Raw genomic sequence first — 22,682 nt, forward strand, 5'->3', positions numbered from 1 at the left:
CAGAATCTGTGGAATCAGCCGGTTCTAATTGGAATTGACATACTATGATTCCATTTTCTAAGGTTTTGTCTGACTCCTGGCTGATTCCGATTCATATCAAATTGGAATCAATGGAGTCCAGTTTCATACTGATTCCGAGCTAAAAAAAAAACCTTGGATTTATCAGGTAATCAAATGAAATATTTACAACACACAAACACATGTCCATACACACAAATTCAATATCATCAAACTGTGAATAGAGTGATAGATCCAATTTTAGCATCAGAAAAGTGATGGGATACACGTATAAGGTACTGTAAACCAAAAAATATTTACAGAAGAATAAAGAAATATAATTCAACCTTGTCTTTAAGCTGAACAACTTTAGCCCCTAGACCACGATTGTTGACTGCGAGAATAAGATGATGACAACACCTGCATGGGAGAAACTTGAGATCATCAATTGTTAGTGTGGTTCTGCTGTGAAACCAAGCAATATATGCTGTAAGAACTAAAGAACTCAACTTTATGATCAATATGAAGTGTTTAAGTTGATTCTATGATAATACATTAGGGGCAGTTTTCTGGATTATGGACCAAGCCTGCCAGTTCACTGGGTTCAGCAGTGGGAAAGGATTTTCCCCCTGGTTCTAGCACTTGGAGGAGTTGGGTATAGATATTCTGAGGTGTCCACATCATACAAGTACCTGATATTTCTTAGGTCCCTTCTTAAGTAGATAACCAACACTGTTCAAGTTATCCAAAAATGTATCAATATCTGGAACTTTCAGGCCAATCCTATCTGCCAAACTGTACATTTCCTGAAAAAAGCAGTGAGATGTCATTATTTGATTTTAAGAGGGAGGTAAGCAGCAACTGCTAAGGCAAACAGAGAAGGAATTCAGCTTACAGATACGAAAAACAGATCTTTCTGCAGCAACTCTGATTGTTTATGGAGGGCACTTAGAAATCTTTTGGCCTCTTTCGATTGGCTCATCCCACCACTCCGACCAAAGTCCACAAAACCATGCTCATCTACGTATTTATCATATAATGATTCTTTCATTATTTCAACCACATCCTGCAAAACCAGATGATGGTGCATTGGTGTATCTGGAAAGGTAAGGAACAAGTGTATTGCATTGTCTACTATTCGAAGAACGTGCAAAAAAGAGAAACAATAATGATTGAGCTCAGGGCTCAATTGGAATGTGTGCTATTACTGCAACCCTTGATATTTGAACGCAAAGCAAATTTCTAAAGAGAAGTTGTAAATCTTGAGTTATCCAGTCAAGGATGAGGCTGTACTCATTTATCGACCGCTGCAATTTTTTAGCAGTATCACATCCAACCAAGCTGTAGATATGAATGAACTGCAAAGCAATTATTTGATCAACTTATTCTTTAATTACATTCTTTGAAGAGAAGTTGAAAGTCTCGAGGCGGGGTTCCTTGAAGTATATGGTTTATCCTTTCAGCAGCTATGGCTTGGATTTCCTTTATTTACAGCCATCCTGGTTTCAAGAATCAAATTCTGGGTTATTCACATAACCTGACCTCAGCAGTACTCTGTACTCGGTAGTTGATGGGAAAGAACAGTGTTTTCACAGACTTCTAGGCTCGTGGTCATACAGAAGGAAATGGCTGTTGATCTTGTGTGTATGTGCGTGGGGGTCAGGGTGTAGACTCTGGACCTTTCCACCCAGATGGTTTGGCTGTTAGACAGCTGCCATGCCAGAATATGCTGATAACAGAGTCCAGTTTTAAAAGCATCATAAAAATTTTAAATTCAGGTGAACACCATTAACAAGCTGGCTCTGTTATATGAACCCACCAAAGCATCTTGTGCTGTTATTTCTTCCCTTAGATCCAACCTTGCTCGAGCTTCTGCCAGTCTCACTAGACTTTCCAGTTGCCTAGCTGTTATTGGAGTACCATCAGCTGAAGTATTTCGGTCTCTCAATCGTAAGTAAAACTTCTGTAGAATTTCTGCTGCAGATCTTGACATCCTGTTGCAACCAAAGTTCAAAAAAGTTATGCTGGGTGAGTCTATTAGATAGGGAGCCAACATGAATAGTTTTAAAAGACATGCATCTGTTCAGATCACCTGGGGAAGACAAAAGTTCTTGCATAAGCAATATATTTGCGAAGAAGTGGACCAGGTAAAGGGACAAAATCTGTGTCTTTCTTTGGGTCAAGTCTCAACCTTGAAGCTAAAGAACCACCTTTTACACTCAAATCTGTGTCTTTATCATTGTGCAGAGCCGCGTCTTTTCAAAATAAAATGCATATTTTATTAAAGAGGGATTTTATTTAAGTGATTTGATGCACAAATAATTAACAGCATTACCTCTTCGTTGCCTTTTGGCTAAAGAATGCTCACCATATCCTGCATGAAGCTGCACAAGACATACCATGAATTCCACCATTTCATTAATGAGGAACAACACTTTCAGTACATAGCCATTTACCATTCCTCAACTTACACAGCAGGAAATCCATAAGTGGGATTCACCGGTATATCTAAGTTCTAAGCCTCCGTGAGCATGCAATATCAGGACATAGGTCCAAAATGCAGCTGTCCCGACCAAATCATTCTTGTGTAAATGTTTAAGAATCTATGGATATTTCATAATGAAAGTGAAGAGGAATGCTTATTCAAGTAGGGATGCATGATACAACACCCACATATCACCATGCACCCACACGGAGATAGTTTGAGGCAATAACTTACTGATATGATGTGATCAGAGACTTGCTTATCCAGCAGCTCATCAGGCTTATCAAGTAAAATGAAGACCAAATCAAATCGTGAGAGGAGAGCAGCACTCATTTTCAAATTCTCGTTGACAGTTTTTGCACGGCTGCAATAGGATATCAGAACATAATTGTTAGAAAACTTGGTGTAGTAATAAATAAAAGGTAAAAAAGTTAAAAAGAATGGCTTATTTAAAGATTCTGGTAGATTCATGTATCTTAAAATTGAACTCTTAATAAAAAGGCTATTGCTCAGTGCTGGTCCCACCTATGCGGGGTTCTTGAGAGAGTTTAGTTTGGAGACCGTCCTAACCTTTGGCATTTTTACGCAATTGGTCCAAGCAATGCCCCCCAAAAGTCGAACTCTCAATAGAAAAGAAAAATTAATTCCTTCCGAAGATGTCACATTAAAGGAAAACAAAGGACCATTCTCACCGTAATAATTATTAGTTCACCAAGAAAAGAGTTGCTAATGGTTCAAAATTGTAGCAAAGATTCTCTTAAGCTGTTTGTTTCAAGTAAAGATATTTTGCAGATATTGATTAAAATTAAAAGGAAATTGTCTAGGTCCTAAGAAACATTAAAATGTATTCTTGAAACACAATACGGAGTTCTGAAAAATGACTTCCATTTTAAATTTCTGGATGTTGTTTCCCAGAAGTGTCGGCTAGATGCAAGTAGCACCTATTGAGGACGCCAACCCCGTCATATTGTTGAATTCTTATCCAAATTCAACGATGTTTAAATGTGCTTCTTCCTCATAAACAATCAAAAAGATACAAAATGCCAAAGAAATACAAAATAATTTTTTTAAATGGAAGTTCAAATTCTGTAAAATAATTCCTATAAAAAAAATGGAGCTAGCAAACATTTAAATATCAAGACGAAAGATAGGAAGCTTCAAGTAACCCAGATGATGGTGCATGAAGAAACAAATTTTAGAACATAAAAAAGATCATTGGAGGCTGAAATGAATTGAAAAAAGAACATTACTTATAATGGCCACCAACAGGATTCGCTGCTGCTAGCACAGAAGTACGTGCTGATAAACTTGCTACTAGCCCAGCCTTTGCAACAGAGACACATTGTTGCTCCATGGCTTCTAATAGAGCCTAAGATGAACAAAAATTTTGATAAAGCCCAAGTCTTAAATCCCATATCAACAACTTATTGGGCTGGCCAATAGAAACAAAAGTCACAAACCTGATGTTCTGCAGACATTTTATCAAACTCATCAATACAGCATAATCCGCGGTCTGCAAGAACCATGGCACCTGCTTGGAACAGATCAACTTTAGATATCATTTGATGAAGAATAAACCATGAGCATAGTGTTCATGTAATCGTAAATGATGACAGTCACTAGAACGCTGTTTATGAGGTGATTTTGTGCCAGGCTGCTAGCCAGATAATGAAGTGGCTTGTGGACCTCCATTTATTGCCAACTTATTAATCCACAGAATTTTCTTATCAGTGTGGCACAATGTGTTTCAGACAAAAAATATGCCAACAAGAAGATTGAATGTTCACCCATTTCTTATCAAGCATGGAAAATTATCTGACTCAGCAAGTTTATAGATTACAGATAAGGTTAGGTTTTAGCTTAGCATTTAAGAAGAGAATAGAAAGAGGGGGAGGATCAAATGTGTTGCTGGTTAAGTGGTCATCATGGAAACTTTCTGGACACAGCAAAGAGGGTGAAAGGGAGGGAAAGAAAAGAAAAGAAAAAGGAAATTGAGATGAGTGAAAATGAACGAGGCATGCAATTTCCACAGTTTGGTTCTGTGTAGGTGGATGTCCACAGACAACCCCATTCAGATATCACAAGAGATTATATGGCATGAGAAAGGGGAGCCCAGAGAAACAGAAAAAAGAGGATACAGTTGTCCAAAGCTGAAAGGTTTCTCTCTCCATGCACATACATATAGCTAGGTCGCATTTAGAGATTTTTCCTTTTTAATTAGGCTCTACACTAATGGGAGATAATATTAGAGGCAACAAAAAATCCTGCTTTTGTAGCCTCATCTTGATCAGCCCTCAACATTTCATGGACACGGTTGCATCTTTTTTTGTCAGTATAACACTTTCAGTAATTATAGATAAACCACAATGTTGAAAACCAAAAGAGGAGGTGACATAAGGTGTTTAGATCATCATAAGTTCGTCCAAAAAATTGGAATAATTAAAGATTGAAAGAAAACAAAGGAAGATGGATTCTCTTCATGTATACCAGCCTCAAAAGCGTAGTCGGTTGTCATAGAATCCTTCACAACAGCGACTGTGAGACCTGCATTTGTTGTTGCATTACCACATACATATATGCCTCGTGGAGAAACAGCTGCTGCTGCTTGGAGTAATTGGCTCTTACCCAACCCAGGGTCACCTGGCAACATAAAATTTAAAATTGAGCACATTCATCACTTCTTTTAATCATTAGTTTATAAGCAATTGCATAATAGTTCTGACCTTAAAATAGATTAAATCAACAATACAGATATTAATGTTAAATCCCATGATTCAGGCCAACTATGATAGAAATTCATAAAGTTTTTGTGTTTTCTTATGCTTTCATTTGTCACAGCAGCACAAGCTGTTAATTTAAAAAACAAGAAAACACTACCAAACACAGAAATAGAAAGCAAAACAACCCAAAAAAGTTTTGACTTAGTTAGAAGACAGGAGCATGGTTTATATATACCAACAACAAGGACATGAATGTCTCCTCTGACAGGGACCTTGTTCTGATCTGCTGAATGCTTTCTCACACCTCCAAACAATGATAGTGTTATGCCCGCTGTTGCCAAAAAGAATGAAAAAATTAGAATAAATATACAAATCTGATCACCGGCATAGACAAGGTAAGCCAATAAAAGTGTCACGGAGATTCAGAGAGAGAGAGAGAGAGAGAGAGAGAGAACTCTTTTTCTTAAAACATACTAAGACAATCTAATTTACCCAAACCCTCATCTAATGAAACAAGAGAGCAAACCTAAAATTTAAATAGAACCACACAAATGTCTAAATCATCAGTGAGAATGTGGTTAAACAATTGAGACGTATCAATTTTGACAATTATTTTGGGCAATAATCCAAAAAGAAAATATTCACCAATTCTAATGTTCTCACTGCTAAAAAGATAATTAACAACAGAACTAAAATATATGCAAATTTTATAAAAGAAATACAATGAGAAAGAACCGATAAAAAGCCATAACTGAGGTAAGAGATTTTGTCTACCTTTGACAAGCTCATGGCCGTAGATAGAAGGGCAAATAGATTGAAGTATTTGACGGAAGATATCTGAATCATGCTCCTCTGAGAACTTAACAATAAATTCCAGATCCCTTGGCGAAAATGAATACAAATCCAACAGCTCTGTTGCTCTAACATCAGCACTACCATCTTGCATATCCTCAGGTATAGACTGAGACTTCGAGTTCCTTATTGAAACTGCCTCTAGATATAAATAGTATAAACCTTGATTCTTGCCTTTTGATTTCCCTGACATTGTATTTCATATAAAGAAAGCTGTGAGGATTAGTTCCACTGACAAAAAGCATACAAATCCCAAATAACAATACAAGAATTTGTAAAGACAGAATTTACATGTGATACATCCATCATGAGAGAATTCCATTAGTGGCACCAACATATTCTAGTAGAATAATGGAAAGACAAATGAGTAGGTGGAAGTTAACAATATCAGAAGTCACAATACAGGTATGCAAGCTAAATAACTAAAGCATGAAAGAGTCATCATTGTGAATATAAAATAGGCTCAACTCCTAACATAAAGGAAACAATAAATAACCATATTCAACCATGGAAGAACAAAAATGATAACATGTATTACAGAAGAAGTCCAGAAATTATAGCTATTAGAAGCAGCCACAAGACCTATATCCCTACTCTGAAAAAAAAAAAAAATGTGTATTCTTCCTTCTAGCAAAAAATATTAACTTTTATAAATACATGATATATGCTACATGTGGTCATAAACATGTCTGTTGAATGACAGCCATCTCTAGTATCCCAAGAAATAGCATAAAGTACCAGAAAATGCAGAGTAAAAAATACAGAAGGTGAGATTCAATAATTGTTGCCATATGGGGAAAATTGAAATCTGGTCACATTTCTCACACATATATTTCAAGTTAATATGGTGCTCAGGGCATTAAAAATATATTTTTTTCAAGTGTACCTTCACAAAACCAAGGGGAAACCGCTGTTAGAAAAGATGCTATACTAAGAATACCTTGATTACTTCATTTGAATTTCGTAGTTAATTCGGTTTTGTATCAACTTAATGGCATGGTTTCTCAAATTACATAGAAAAGGGCAGGAAAAAGGGCTAGTAATGATTTGGACAAAAGATGTTAGGTCCAGATACAGTGATAGGAGGCAAAGAAAATTTTACACCCCAAAAAACCACAAGATAAGCCTTCTATGTCACTTATGCAGAATGAGCCTTCTATGTCACTTATGCAGAATGAGCTTTCTATGCCACTTATGCAGAATGTCGATCAGCTTGCCCAGATGCCTGTGCCAATATTTGCAGCCACAGATTTACCAGGACATAATCAAACAGCAACTTTCCATATCCAAGAGAAAAAAACTCACTTGAAAACACAGAATCCAGCAACAGATTTTATGAGAGACCTGCGTCCATCTATGGATTTAATGCATATCAAACTATATGTAAGGTAATTAAAATTGGGTAAACCACTAAAAAAGAAATTAAGAAACTTCTTCCTCGGGCATGAATGCACAAAAAAAGCTATTTAACCAAAGATTGAAAACTTCATCACCAGTTATTAATGTACCAAAAATTGTATGGATATTACACTTGGAGGAAAATATGAGAAATAATTGACTTTGTCATGTAAATGAGAAATTGCAGTCATACCCCCTCCAATATCCATGTAATTGTTAATAACTTTTATAATTCCAGTAACAGTCACCACATCGCCAGGTATGCATGCATCAACTAGATCCTCAGTCAGCTCACACTCTACAGTTCGTGGCACTCGGCCTTCCTCATGATTCTCAGATTTCAGCAGCTCCTGAAGTCTAAATAGGCAAATAAAAACATCAGCAATATACCAAAAATAGATAGTGGAAGTAGAATTGATGAAGGGTGAAATATGCAGTCTACCTTATTTTCTGGAAATCTATGGTCCTAGCTGTAGACCTTATCGGGTTAAAAGTTTTGCTCTTACATCCATGGAAAGCACAAACTGATGGTGGTGAAAATTTTCCATCAGGAAAGAGCCGCATGATTTCAGTACCACACTTGGCACATGTAAAATCCATCTCTACCACTAAAGGCCTGACAGTGCTAACTTTGACAATTGTACCACGGACTGATACAAGCTTTCCTGTTAAATAACTAACAAGGATCATTCCCCTTTTTCTCCTAAACAAAGCTTAAACCATGAAAAAGACTGAAAACTGTAAATAGTTTTGAGATAACCAATATAGGCAGCTTTTAGATTCTTCAAAGCAATCATTGACTCAGGGTAATTATGAAGCCGAATATTTATCTTGATACAATTGTCCAACTTGGGCAACAAAGCCTACAACAGAATAAACCTACTATTAATCCCAAGCAAATGTAGTATTGAATCTGAATGTAATGTAAAGTAATATGGATTTAACTATATACCTTGTGCACTGCGATCGCCATGCATAATATGGCATTCTTAGGGTCTTTCTCAAGCTCGGCAAAGAACTTCTCAACTTCACATATTTTCCGAAGTTGTTGGAGATCAATTGGCAATAAGAAAAAACCGTCATTGTCCTTAACCTAAGTCACAAACAATTCCATAAACACCTAGCAGAATGTAATCGATCTTCTTGCCAACATTTTTCCAATAAAAGAACTAAAATCCATAGATTACGAGAATAAGAAAACAAAAATCTGGTGGATTAATGAAAATCAAATGAGAACCAGTGATGGTAGTGTAAACAAACATTTGCAATTCAGGTTCAAGCGCAACACAAGAACCCTAACTTCTCAGACGAAATGAAAGTTCTATGAAAAGATTATGCACGAACGAATTGGTGGTGAGAAAAAGGAAATTATCATTATTTTTGTGAGTACCTGTGACAGTAGACTTGTTCCAGGTGGGTTGGAGAAGAAATGAGAAAGCTGTAAGGCGAATTGGAGCTTGTCGTCGTCCAAGGAGGATTCAGGAAAGTAAGTAGACCATAGATTGGCGATGAGTCTCACTTCGATCGAGTGGGAATGCATCTTCTCACCTTCCTTTCCGCAGTACATTGCGACACCAGAGCCGTTTCTGCAAATAGCGAAATCTACATTTAGCGGGAAGACCAGGGAGAGACTCCAGCTGAAGAGTTTGAATCTGGTTACTGGTAGGGGTAGGGGAATGGAAATGATATTGTGGGTGCTAGTCAATGGTCGGAAAAGAAGAAATATTCCATTTTGACGGTGATCGATGCATTTTTTTTTAATCAAATTAACGATGAAAATAGAAGAAAAAATTACATGATCATCCACTTCTGGGTTTCTCTTTACAAAATTACCCATCAAAAGTTTCAGTTAACAAAAATACCCAAAATTAGGTTTTCTTTTACAAAATTACCCACTTAAAGTTTAAGTTAACAAAAATACTTAAAATTGAGTTTGGGTTTACAAAACTACCCACTCAAAGTTTTAGTCATAAAAAAATACATGATTATATGTGGAAGATGAATAATCACTATTTTGGGTAGTTTTATAAACCCAAACCTGATTTTGGGTATTTTTATTAATTAAAACTTTGGGTGGGTAGTTTTATAAACTCAAACCTAATTTTGGGTATTTTTGTTAACCAAAACATTTTGTGGGTAATTTTGTAAAGGGAAACCCAAAAATGGATAATCATGTAATTTTCCCAAAATAGAAAGTGAAGAAAAGTAATTTGAATAATTTGGGTGTAGCAGAAGGATGTGCGGCAAGATCATGAGAGACCGAGTAAGGAATGATTGTATTAAAAAGAGTTAGGGGTTGTACCAATTTAGGACAAGCTCTACAAGAGCCGATTGAGGTGGTATGGCCATATTCAACGGATACCCATGGATGCCCCAGTAAGGAAGAATGACCGGTTTCAATTACATGGAGCTAGAATGAGAGATAAACTTAAAATGACTATTGAGGAAGTGGTAAGAAAAGATATGCAACTAGTAGGGATCGATTCTAGTATGACCGCGGATAGTGGTAAGTGGAGGACAAGGTCCCATGTAGCCAACCCCTTATATGGAATGTTCTAATGATGCTACTTTGACCACTGCTTTACCTTTTTTTTTACCTTCTTTTACTTCTTTTTAGTACTTCTATTCTTATGCTTATTATCATCTTAGACCCCTCATGTCCATGTAGTCGACGTCATCAAATTGGTATAAGGTTATGATTATTGTTGTTGTTATTTGATGAAAATAGAAAGTAAAATGATAATTTTGTTTGGGTAGGCCCAAGACAATGCATCGGAGTTCTGTTGCTTGGCCCAAGTTCTTAGAGACTTGGACTAAAGCTAGGACTCATGCATCCCTCCCCCCACCCCCAAAAAAAAAAAAAAAAGAATGCCAAGATCTAAAGACATTCTTGCCCGTCGAAGATGATAGAAAAAGACACAAGGAATGTTGGCATAAGCCAAGCTCCTAGAGAAAGAACCACTCATAATAAGAATTTTTATGGCTTTATTCTTCCTTACCAGTCAATTGTTATGACCTCAGATCTCTTAAAAGTAATAAAACGACTTCCCCATACCTATACATACATCACTCCTTAATTTCATGTTTTAAATTACTATACAATATGTATATACAGTTGAATCATTCTTGTCACAAAGGTATATTATTTTCCAAATGTCACAAAACATTCATTTCACCATGGAGAAAGATAATATGTCCAGTATCACTAATGGATACAGAGGGCGTGGTTCATATTCGTCATGTGTGACATTTTTTCAATATGATTCAAGTAAATACTCTCCTTTAATTCTCTCGCATGTCACTCTATGCAATTTTGACAATTAAAACAACGTGCAATTCTATTAGTTTTAATGGGAAAATAATGCTCCTTAGTTGCACAATCTAGCACAAGGATCACTGAGGGGTAGCACATGGGCATCAACAAAGAGTGGATTTATTATATTTTGCAATGGCGAGCATCATTTTGATATGTACACAGTAGAGAGAATGAGAGAAAGTAGGAGATAGAGAGAAAATATGAGAGATAAAATAGGGTTGTGGCTAATTAGGAGGTGCCTGCCTCTTGATTTTACGGACGAAACAGAACGTTTGGCTAATTGAGAGGTAGCCGCCTCTTCTCAAGATAAAATTCGGCTAATTGAGAGGTAGCCGTCTCTTCTCAAGATAAAATCCAAAGAGATAATTTAGAATAATTTTTCATTGCTCTTTCTTATTCCATATTAGTTCCTATTAAATATGATTAGCAAAAGTTACAAACTTTGCTTCACGTATTCCCACACCATACACTCCACTACTCCAATTTCCATACTTATCTTTAACTTCTACTAACTTATTAACTTCTATTAATTACTTAACACTCTACCGTGGCAATAACTCATACCCACATACAAATATAATAATAATAATAATAATAATAATAATAATAATAATAATAATAATAATAATAATAATAATAATAATAAACAATATAATAATAGTAATAATAATAATAACAATAATAATTATTATTATAATTAAAAAGTTAGGTATGTAACAATGCTTCCCCCCTTAAACTGTTCTTGTCCTCAAGGACCATCAGGATCCTATATCTTGATAGTAAATCTGCAATCAATGAATTTGGAATAGTTAATTTGAAACGTACAAATCTAGTTGTAAAAATAGGCATCTCATTTAGGAAAATGATGAATGGTACATTCCTCTTCTTTTTCTTCATTTCTTTTTGCTTCTTTTTCTTCATCATCATCTTCTTCCTCTTCTCTCTCTTCTTCTTTCTCTTCGTCTTTGTCTCCTTTTGCTTCATCTTCTTGTTCGTCTTCTTCTTCCTCAACTCAATCAAACTCTTTTAGACACGTTGATAAATTCTAAGTATTTCATTAGAAATCATCATCATGTCCTGAATAGGTGAACATATGGCTTTGATGATCTCAATATTCAAACCCATAGTTGTAGGATCGATCATGCTTTGATACTAGATGATATGTACACAATAGAGAGAGGGAGAGAAAGTAGGAAATAGAGATAAAATAAGGTTTTGGCTAATTGGGAGGTGTCTACCTCTTGGCTTTACAGACGAAGCCGGACGTCTGGTTAATTGAGAGGTAACTGCCTCTTCTCAAGATAAAATCCAAAGAGATAATTAAGGATAATTTTTCATTGCTCTTTTCTATTCCATATTAGTTCATATTAAATATGATTAACAAGTAGTTACAAACCTTGCTTCACGTATTCCCACACCATACACTTCATTTACGCTCTATTACTTCCACTTTCATACTTATCTCTAACTTTTACTAACTTACGAATTTTTATTGACTACTTAACACTCCACCGTGATAATAACTCCTACCCACATAATAATAATAATAATAATAATAATAATAATAATAATAATAATAATAAACAATGCAATAATAGTAATAATAATAATAATTATTATTATTATTATTATTATAATGAGAAAGTTAGGTACATAACACATTCCCTTCCCCCCCCAAAGCCACTCAGCCGATGGTGTCTAGAAGTAGGCCTTGTGACTAGGAGCATTAATTTCCCTTACTTTTGTAGATGGAAAACTGTGTCCTAGTAATTTGTCAATTTCCAATACAAAAAATAATATTCTACGATATTGTCTATTGACATATTCCTTAAATGTACAAGTTAGGCCATGCAATTGAGATGGACCACAAGTTTGATACATTACCGGTCCAAAGAATTACCAATTCATCTAACAATATGATATAACAGAAACTTCATGTTCATCATGGTTGTTTTGATTAGTGTACATTGTTTGTAGAGCAGAGTTGAGTTGAATTGAGAGAGAGAGAGAGAACGAGAGAGAGAGAGAGAGAGAGAGTAAAATTGAAAACCAAGTGTCTTTTGGGCCCTCTTATATATAAAGATGAGGTGTCCTATCAAAGCATATGGCCCCCTCTAAAGAGGTACATCGTGCCTCAGAACACACCCTTTCATATGGAAAAAGCAATGTTTACAAAGTAATAGTGTTGATCGCCCAGGTTTTGTTTATACTTGGACGATCGACATATGTTCAAATGGTGATCAAATGGTTATGGACATGACACCTCTATTATAATCAGTAGAAGTATAATCGTTAGATCATTGTTTGGATACATGTTGATCGCATAAGTAATCATAGGTAGACCTGGGCAATCAACATTTAAAAAGAAGCCGGATCCATCTATAGAAGTATCCATCCCTATTTTGTGTTACTGTGGGTCCAAGCAGCCCATAAAATGAGTATTCAAAAAATTTCATTAAAAAATAATAATAATAAACCCTCAAATGATACATTAAAATGAAAATTTTAAAACATGAATTTTTGTAACTTCCATCACGAAATCTGGTACAGAAATTCCACATAGGTTCTACTGTCCCCTAAGATTTATAATATTTTCAGCCCAATCCAAACCACAAAAAATATGGAGAAATGAATGGTACAGCCGGAGGAGCCAATAATAAGGGCATTGCACAAATATAACAAGTTTAATTGAAAATTTTGACATGTGACTGATACTAAACAAGAAAAGATTCCTCCTATATCACAATTGGATCAGAAATTGTCCCGTCATTGATCACATGGGTATATCAATTTGGATATTTTTTTGCTATGCGTAGCTATTAAGGGTGCCAATCAAAATAGTTCTATTCAAGTTTAATTGTAAGACGTCTATCCCAAAATCTTTTCATTTATAAATTATTCAAAAATTGGAATCTAGTTTTGGATTTTAACAATCAATGGTGCAATTCCTTATTCTGGTCTCAAATTGACATCTTTGTTAACCATTCGTCCATTATGTCCATTATACAACGTGTTTACCATAATTTATGGCCATGGATCAAAGTAGCTGTTCTATCGTCCGATATATATTAATATCTCCAAAGACCGATACGATGGTATCAGCTAATATATGTTTTTTTTTTCTTTTCTTTTCTTGTTTTCAAACAAAACCTTAGATGCGTTTGAACTGGATCTGGTTTCAGGGAAAATCCCGTCCGTCGATCCGTCCATGGCCACCATTGACTACCTGATTGGAATCAACACGTGTCAAAGTCGGAAAAAGTAGAGAAATTTACAAAAGAGCGATTCACGGGGGCCCAGCCGCAGTTGCCGCCGCATCTCCTCCCAAACCGTCAAGTGATCCCTCGCCTCTCGCATTCCACGTGGCAAATGCCACATGAGATGCACGTCCTCCGGAGAGGGAACCATCCCTAGTTGCACGTGCAACACAGGTGAAGGACCCGTTGTGTCTGAAGCACCAATCACACCTCTCTCTCTCTCTCTCTCTCTAAAAGATTACGCGCAAAGATCTCCGAAAGTTAGAAAGAGAAAAAGGCATCGTACGGTAAAGAGCCGAACCCCCTAGAACCACGACGTGACAATCACTTCCTGTCGGCACGAGCTCGCCTACTCACCCTAGCAGGACCCTTCAAGTGCTCCAACTAGGGTTGTCTAATGGTTGGTTCGATCTGGGTTTGGTCTGTTTATGCTCGGTTCATTTTGGTTTCAATCGAACCATTAAATATTGATTAGATTTTCTCAATCATCATATTTTGTTTGGTCCGACCAATTCGAGCTGGAATTTGATACCCTTAACTCCAACCCACCCGGGCTTGATTGGTGGGGACATATGTGTAAATAGAAATACGAACCACACTGGCGAAGAAGGGCTGAGCAGTGGCTTTTAAGATGCCAAAGCTGAAGAAGATGAGTACATTATTAGATGGAAACTGTCTCCTAAGCCAAGCCAACTCACTCCTCTGAGATCTTCCAGCTCGCACCACTGCCACAACCTCTCCAGGGTCCTTACTCCTTTTCCAGTCAAACTGATGTTGTTATAATGACCAAATTATCCATTTGCTTTACAGCTGGCCACGTTACCATCCACTTCAATGCACTTGACCAAAGAAGAAAAATCTGGGAGGCGATTCCCACGTGGCCTAAGTTCATTGAACCCCATTGCACACGGTGACGGGACAGGGGAGAGAGAGAGAGGTGGGGTGGGGAAGATTTGATGCTCTTCTCCTCATGTCATGTCTTCCGTTTTGATCCACTAAACGGGGTTTCAAGAGTCCAATGCAGAGTCTGCTGGTCCCACTAATATCAACACATTTGGGTTTTGTTAGGAATGCATTCTTAGAAAAGAAGAATGCATTCTTAATTTAGAATGAGAATGCCATGTGAAACTGTTATTCTCGTTCTCAGCCAAAATGCACAATGGGTTTCTGATTGGCTTGCATTTATAAGGCCATGAGAGCGTGTGCAATGGCATATGTATCGATAGGATTATAAGGTTATTGATTTCACAAAGGTGGGTGGTGTTGCAGATGGAAATAATTCAAGGCCTTTTTTTGGGTTCTGAAAGAAGAACAAACACAAGAGAGTGAGCACCAGATTGATTTGGCGGAGGACATTCCGATGTCTAAATCAAACTTTTGTGCAAACAAATAGTTCCAGTTAGAATGAAAAAGAATCCGTCCTTTAGGAAGGGTTTTACTTGGTTTTTATAATTGGAGATGACAGTTGCCCCGTGAAGAATCCTAGTTTGAAAGTTGTCAATTGTAGGTAAGAGTCTAAATTTGGTAAGAGTTATAGCAAGAGAGTGATTGTGGATATTGTTTCCGCTATGGAAGCATTCCCATATTGGGCATATCTCGGTGGATATGGCGAGATTCCCTTCCTTCGATGGGAGATTTGTTCTTCCAACGGATGTCCTTCCTGAATTTGCTCTGCACCTTGTGATACGCAGGTCAGGATCGATTAACTTCCCTTTTTGGAGATCCTTCTTAATGGTGCTAACAAGGCCTCGGGTCGATCGGCTGAGAGTGGATGACGTGGTTACCTGGTTGCCCATATCGAGTGGCAGAGTGTTTGTTACCCTACATTTGGATCTTCCCTTGCAATTATACAGGCCCTCCACTCGTGGGGCCTCCCATGGCAATGACCTAGCCGTTCGGCTCCTGGAGTTTGCTTGGTGTCACTGGTTGATCGACTCTTGTATCGGATGTCTTAGATTAGGGGCCCCATGGTTTGTCTTGCCGGTCGTTTAGCTACTTCTACATCTTCGGGTCGGCCCGTAGTCATCAGTTCGTGTTAGTTTTAGCCATAACATGTGGTAATTTCATGTACTCAAAATTTTGGTTGCAGTGGCTATGCAATTAGGGAGCCTTCTTTTTCTTTTTTTGGTCTTATAGCGTATTCTTGATCTATAATGCATACGAAAAACAACCTTGGATTATAAAATTACAAGTTTGAGCCATGAAACCAAGGGTTTCAAAGTATAGCCCAAACCGGTTGGATTGACCGAAACTGATTGATTCAGATCAAATCGAAACAAACTGTCATTAGTGTGTCTTCGATTGGGGTTTTATGAAATTGGTATAAACTGAAGCAAAAAACCAGACCTAACCCACTAAAAACCCAAGACCAAACTGACAATAACCTGATAAAAAAAGAACCCCACGAGTCCACAACGCCCCACCCTGCCCCCACCCCCCAAAAAAAATAATTCATTGATTTCCTTATGTATACATGTAAAATTGAAAATGGACCAGATCGATCTCACTAGCAACTCATTTTTACGAAGTGACAACAAAATTAATAAAAAATAGATAAAAAATAAAACAGGCAAAAGCCAAAACTTCATAAGGAAAACTTATGAAACAACTGAAAAAGAATATGCAAAGTTGTTAATTGTCAAATTGCAATCTCATGCACACCCATAACCATATTCCTTTGTGGAGAAACATTGTATATCAGAATATTGAGAGAGCACACTTATCTTTAGTTATTGAGTTTTTAAGAAATCTTCGAACCACGAACTCTTAGGAATCCTGTAACAAAATATGTTATCAAAATAGACGGGCTGAGTCGTATCACTTGACATTCTCCTTAAGACCGTAGACGCCCCAATGGTGCAATCGGGTGAGTTACGAATCGGCCTCCAAGATGAAACAACCCAATGGCACCCCTAGTAGTTGTGCACTCAACTACTAGACGCCTTCGAGTACTTCAACATCGTGCTCAAACTAAAGATAAAATAAACTTTAAAATACACTTAAGTAGAGACACTCAAAATAAGTGTAAAACAAGATTTCAATCCTCACAACACACCATAACTTGAGTGAACTTTGTAATTGGTATTGGTGTGTACAATGCCTAGAGATCCCCTCTATCTATAGAGGAAAAGAGACTTGTAGAAGAGATAAGGTCCTCAAAACGAAGAGATAAAGGCTCTCAGAAAGTGAAGTAAAAGAGTCCTAAAGATTAAGAGATAAGAGTCTTAAAAATGAAGAGACCATATTAAGTATTATTTGTAAACACATGAAATATTATGAGAATACATAGAGATAAACATATGAGAGGTCATACAAGAAGATAGAAAGATGGTCAAATATGAAAAGAGACAAGAAACCAAAATGTAATTTGAATTTTATAATAATTTAAATTATGTTACCAGTTACATTCCAACACTTTACATGGACATTAACAAAAGGGAAAGGGTTCCACACAATCAGGCTATGTTTGGGAAAAAGAAAAAAAAAAAATATTACAAAAGATATAATAAGACAAAAATAATAATTACACAATATTTTTTTGTGTCTATCTCTTTCTTTAAATTGATTTTTTTTTTTTTGGTACCAAATATAACCTCATTTTATTGTTCCCCTTAAATTGTAGACTGACTTTTTATCTATCCCTATTTTAAGATTTGTCATGGGAAGACTCCATATGACTAATTTAGTAGTCGGGCATGGTAGGGACATCTCCCTTAACAAAATATAAATGTATACATCAAACTTTTGAAAAGTATATGTTGACTTCATTATATTTTTATACATTGATTTTTTATTTACAGTATAAATGTTCTATGTAAAAATAAAATAAGATAAAAAAATCATATTTTATACATTGAATTTTTATTTACAATATCAATGTTGTATATAAGAAAAAAATTATATTTTTTTATACATTGAATTTTTTTTTTGGTAAATGATTTTATATATTGAATTTTTTTTTGTTTTTCCAAAAAAATCATTGACTTCGTTATTACCTAATATACCAAAAAATATACATTTTTGTTCACTTATAGTATATATTTGTGTAAAATGGCATAAAAATATATAAATATGAAAGAAATATAGAGATGTATATAAATCTTTATGATGAAAGAACTTTGTCTAGGAGTTTGGCCTACGCGAGAACTCCATAGTCTCATGTGTCTATCTCTCTCATTCCTCTATGAAAAGATATCCATGCCCCCTTATTTTTTGGGAGGAGAACGCCGCTCCTAAATAGAGAAACACTTCCCTATACATCAAATTTTTAAAACTAACAAATTTTGGCTCAAAGATCTATCAAGCAACAAATTTCATGAATAATAAACCCTAAGGTCTCATTCTTATATGTAAAATTTTAGTACAAACAAATTTGGCCAAGTGAACAAAATAGATATTTGAGAATTCAAAACCCACGAAAAGAGTGCATAGTATTAATCAAAGTATTGCACACATGCATGAACATACATAGGAATGCATGCAATTTATCATATAATTATAATACAAGACATGTACTATCTATCTTATGTTGTAATTATCACATCATCATTCCACGTGACATAATAAGATGGATGGCCTTAATAAGCTTATCAAAGCCACATCATTCCAATGATTTTTTTTTTTTTTAATCAATACAATATTTATCATCCGCCATATGTTTCCATAACCTAACTCACCAAGTGCCGCTGTTTTTGCAAGAAACCATGTGCTTTGAGAATCACATTTGCAAGATTTAACATTACCAAAGAGCTTAAGGTTGTGCTGAGCAAGAAAGAAGCTATGCAGCACAAACCCTAGATGGCTATATGCATATACCCTTGAACAAACTTAGCAATGCCAACTTAATATTGAAGCTGTGCTTTGAGAATCACATTTGTTGGAATAGCTTTTGTTCACATAGTCAGTCAATCATCACTATAAATGATTCTATGTTATACAAGACTGATTACCTGAATATTCAACTTAATATGATGATTTTAAATTATAATGTGGGTTAAATCATGATTTAAAGTTATGAAAAATTACAAAGACATAAATTCTTAGGGTTTTCTTTCATGTTGCTATGTCTAGTGAAAGTATACATTTCACTATTTGCCATATATTAGTATATGCGTTATTCTATGTGATAAGAGGGGTAGGTAAGCATCTCATTGGTATACTTTCAGTTTAGAATGAGGAGACAAAACTAACATTTTGTATTTTATATTTATTTCTATTTGATAGCATTTTGATAATTTTATTAAAATTTTGAATCTGAGTTTGAGTATTATTTTGGACTAAAATTTGATCATTGAGATGAACATGTGATTATTTATTACATGGGTCAATTCATGTATTGCCAAGTGGTTAAAAGTGAAGTGTTATACTTCACTATGCATAATGATGCCTAAAAGAGGCCCTTGTAAACTTCGGAAATGCTTGTAACTAGTCTAATATTTTCATTTTCTATTGAAATTTAACTAATGAAAATGGGTGTATAGCCTTTATTACATAGACCCACCCAAATGCCAATCAATTGTTGCCAATTTGCAAAAGTCACCAACCTTTATTAGACATTATATGGGCCCATTATTTTTTAAGGGCAGTTATTGTGTCAACGCACATGCCAATGGGAGGTCGCATGAAGGTATCAAGCGGTGGGTAGCAGCATAGTCTTTTTGCACCTACTAGTATCTAGGTGTTGAGACACATAAGTGTGTAGGATTATTTTCTCTATTTTTTAATATTATTTTTATGAAATACATTCATTTGATGTCGTGTCCACTAAAGAATCTCAGGATGTTCAATTTGATGTCATATAATCTCATATAAAAGGGTATTATGACAATTCCAACCATTAGATATCTAGGGAATCAATAGAATAGAGGAGGTGTCAAATTTAAGGCTCTAAGTTTAATTATATGTCCTGTCCTTTTCACTGAAATTAATAATTTATTATTCCTATTAAAAATATTTAACCAAAATTTTTTTTTCCACTTAGCTGAGACTTTAATTTGATATTCCAACCCTATTTGACATGATAAGTGCTATGGCATATATTAGTGTCGTCTACGAACCCTGTTGCTGACGCACTTAAACAATTACTTTATTATTATTATTTTTCTATATATATAGATATTTAGAGAAAAAGGAGGAATGATGCAAAATCAGGAATGAGGATCAAACCGATTTAGCCAATCTGGATCTAATAGAATTGATCAGGAATCAGCCAGATTCTTTCCAAACCCCAGTTTTGGGATGTCGATCGGCCACTCCTACTTGGTCCAAATCGAGATCATATTGATTAGTTGGTTGATTGATCTGAATCAAACGATTCAACTGATTTGATTCTAATTCTTAAAATCATGGACGGTGTTAGACTTAAACTATGGACCATAGGACCCAAAGTGCTGGCAATTTTTTTTGAAAGACAGATTATACTTTGTGGGGACCCCCTAAAACCATGGCTTGAGGCATCAATCTTGTATCAGATGTATTGGTTGATCTTGATCATGATACCTCATTGATTCTATATCTATGAACGATATAAACCAAGGATAAGACTGTCAAAAAAATAAAATTTATCAAGAAAAACCAAGGGCAAAAAGTTATATTATTATTGGTACCGATTCAAAGATTTAGTTATCAGCATTAGTATCTACTGATACCCAGATATCGATATGATAACAATTTAGATTGATCTTGATCAGTCAATTTCTCTCTTATATCACAAAAGGTTGAATTATTTATGTATTTATTTTTTAAATTTATGATTTTACTCCTAATTCAATACTATTACCTGATTCATATTCCAAGGTATTGATATTGATCTCAAGTTCTCAACTGATATCGATATGATATAGCTGATCCAATCAATCTGATACTTATACTTTTAATCATGAATTGCAAATGTTGATATATCTCAACTAATATCGATATGACATAATTGATTCGATCAATCCGATACCAATACTTTTGAAGGAGATGGAAAATTGCAAACCCTTTCGTTGGAATCTCTCTCTTCAGTTCAGTCAACAAGGTGTTTGACCCTTTTGTCCAATCAGAGAGAGGACTCGCGGAGAGAGGTTTGGCGAGAATCTCAAAATATCCTGGAACAGAGACCTTCTTAAGGGTACTTACCTCTCCGTCGTCGGCTGGTTATAGGATTCCTGCGCCTGCCTGTGTAGAGCGAGAATCCCAGAGAGAGAAAAACAATCATCATCTTTTCCAACGGTCAAGATCTCTCTCCCTCTCTTTAACCATGGTAATTAGTTAAGAATAACAGACTAACAGTTGCAGATGTCATATTTCTACATACCAAGTGAAAAGTGAAAAGTGAAAAGTGAAAACACGATCCCCAACCTCTGGGCTCTGGCACCCACAGAATCGATAGAGAGAGAGAGAGGTCACACTCTCCACTTCTGAAAAACTCATAAATTCTAAAAACGTCGGGTACGATGAAATCCGTTATGCTCGTACGCTCTGTAGCTGTCCCGTTTTAACTTCCTCTGTTACTCTTCATTAACTAATCCCTCTCTCTCTCTCTCTCCCCTAGATTTTTTACTAGGAATAGCTATTACCTACTGAAAGGTTCCAAACCACTGGTTTTCTGGTTGGGATCTATGTCCTTCCTTGTTGACCCGCCCTTAATATCTCTATTTATTGTTTTTTTTTTGGGTATAATATATCTCTATTTACTGTTCTAATGTTGTCAAACAGTTGGTTTCGTCTAAATTTCGGTCCGCTTGGATTGATTTTTTTTTCTCTGTTAGCATGCATAAGTCCTAATCAAAACTGATTAAATTTTGTTTCGGTATAATTCGATTTTGAATTTTCAATCAATTGGATTTAACGAGCTCTTATCTATTTATTTTCAATTCATATAACGGAGGGACTAATACATCCCCCATTATATTAGTGATATAAAAGGAAAAGAGTTTGATGAACGTCATGGTTAAGTATAGGTATCAGATAGGTCATGATCCCTGACATCAATCAATACATATTTTTCTTTGCATTTTTAGACTATTCAATTTGATTCATCTAGTATTAATATCAACGGTGACCAATACCATAATCGTACATTAAAAGTGTTGCCTATTTAAAATTTGGAATTAAGCTATTTTTGGGCTGACCCCGACCAACTCACCAAACCTGACCAATTCTAATAAAATTGGTCCGGATCAATCTGGAGCTTAATCTCTTTTTTTTTCTTGTCAAAATTTTAAACCCTAATGGTGCCTCCTAATAAATAAGAATTAATTAAAGGGTATTTACGGGAACAAAAATTCTCGAGTGGCCAATAAAGCGTCATTGCGGATTGGGGTTAGTAAGTTAGTAACCTTAAAAACATGGGTCCATCAAAATTCTTAGTGGCTAGTGGAAGGCACGAAGCCATAGACCTTTGTAACGTCTTAGATTCCACGTATAGCTGTCATTATCAATCTAAGCCATCCAATGGGCCCAGGATTTACCGTCAGCTAAGGCCGCAACACGGTTGCAACACATGGAAACATTTCCTTACAATAAAGTACTAGTACAGTTGTACTGTGCATCACAGCAGTGTAACCACTGGTGCATGTAGGAGAGAGAAAGAGAGAGCGCCAGACCACGTTGGTTAGGTCTATCTGTCTGCCTGTCTGTCCCTGTGTTTTCTCTGCTTATTTTATTTCCATCCC

General features: G+C 35.8%; 1 protein-coding gene across 1 annotated transcript; it reads right to left on the bottom strand.

Annotated features, from left to right (window-relative positions):
- Positions 1-201: 201 nt before the first annotated feature.
- On the bottom strand, positions 202-9,103 carry LOC122057377 (probable DNA helicase MCM8). Its single transcript, XM_042619450.1, has 17 exons — positions 8,843-9,103; positions 8,405-8,545; positions 8,213-8,315; positions 7,895-8,117; positions 7,646-7,809; positions 5,977-6,240; positions 5,438-5,533; positions 4,970-5,122; positions 3,943-4,013; positions 3,733-3,851; positions 2,717-2,846; positions 2,333-2,381; positions 2,090-2,252; positions 1,817-1,991; positions 893-1,063; positions 690-803; positions 202-417 (listed from the first exon to the last, which is right to left on the bottom strand). Exons 1-17 carry the CDS (start codon positions 9,017-9,019, stop codon positions 367-369), a joined length of 2,364 nt encoding a protein of 787 aa, XP_042475384.1. The 5' UTR covers positions 9,020-9,103; the 3' UTR covers positions 202-366.
- Positions 9,104-22,682: the final 13,579 nt, after the last annotated feature.

The sequence above is a fragment of the Macadamia integrifolia genome, chromosome 12 (genome assembly GCF_013358625.1).
Source record: "Macadamia integrifolia cultivar HAES 741 chromosome 12, SCU_Mint_v3, whole genome shotgun sequence".
Lineage (NCBI taxonomy): Eukaryota > Viridiplantae > Streptophyta > Magnoliopsida > Proteales > Proteaceae > Macadamia > Macadamia integrifolia.

Excerpts from the sequence above, each read along its gene's own strand:
- LOC122057377 (XM_042619450.1), bottom strand. The coding sequence starts at position 9,019 with ATGTACTGCGGAAAGGAAGGTGAGAAGATGCATTCCCACTCGATCGAA. Across the intron at positions 8,316-8,404 it reads TGGCGATCGCAGTGCACAAG|GCTTTGTTGCCCAAGTTGGA; the intron begins GTATATAGTTAA and ends ATTCTGTTGTAG. Across the intron at positions 5,534-5,976 it reads CGGCCATGAGCTTGTCAAAG|CGGGCATAACACTATCATTG; the intron begins GTAGACAAAATC and ends TTTTGGCAACAG.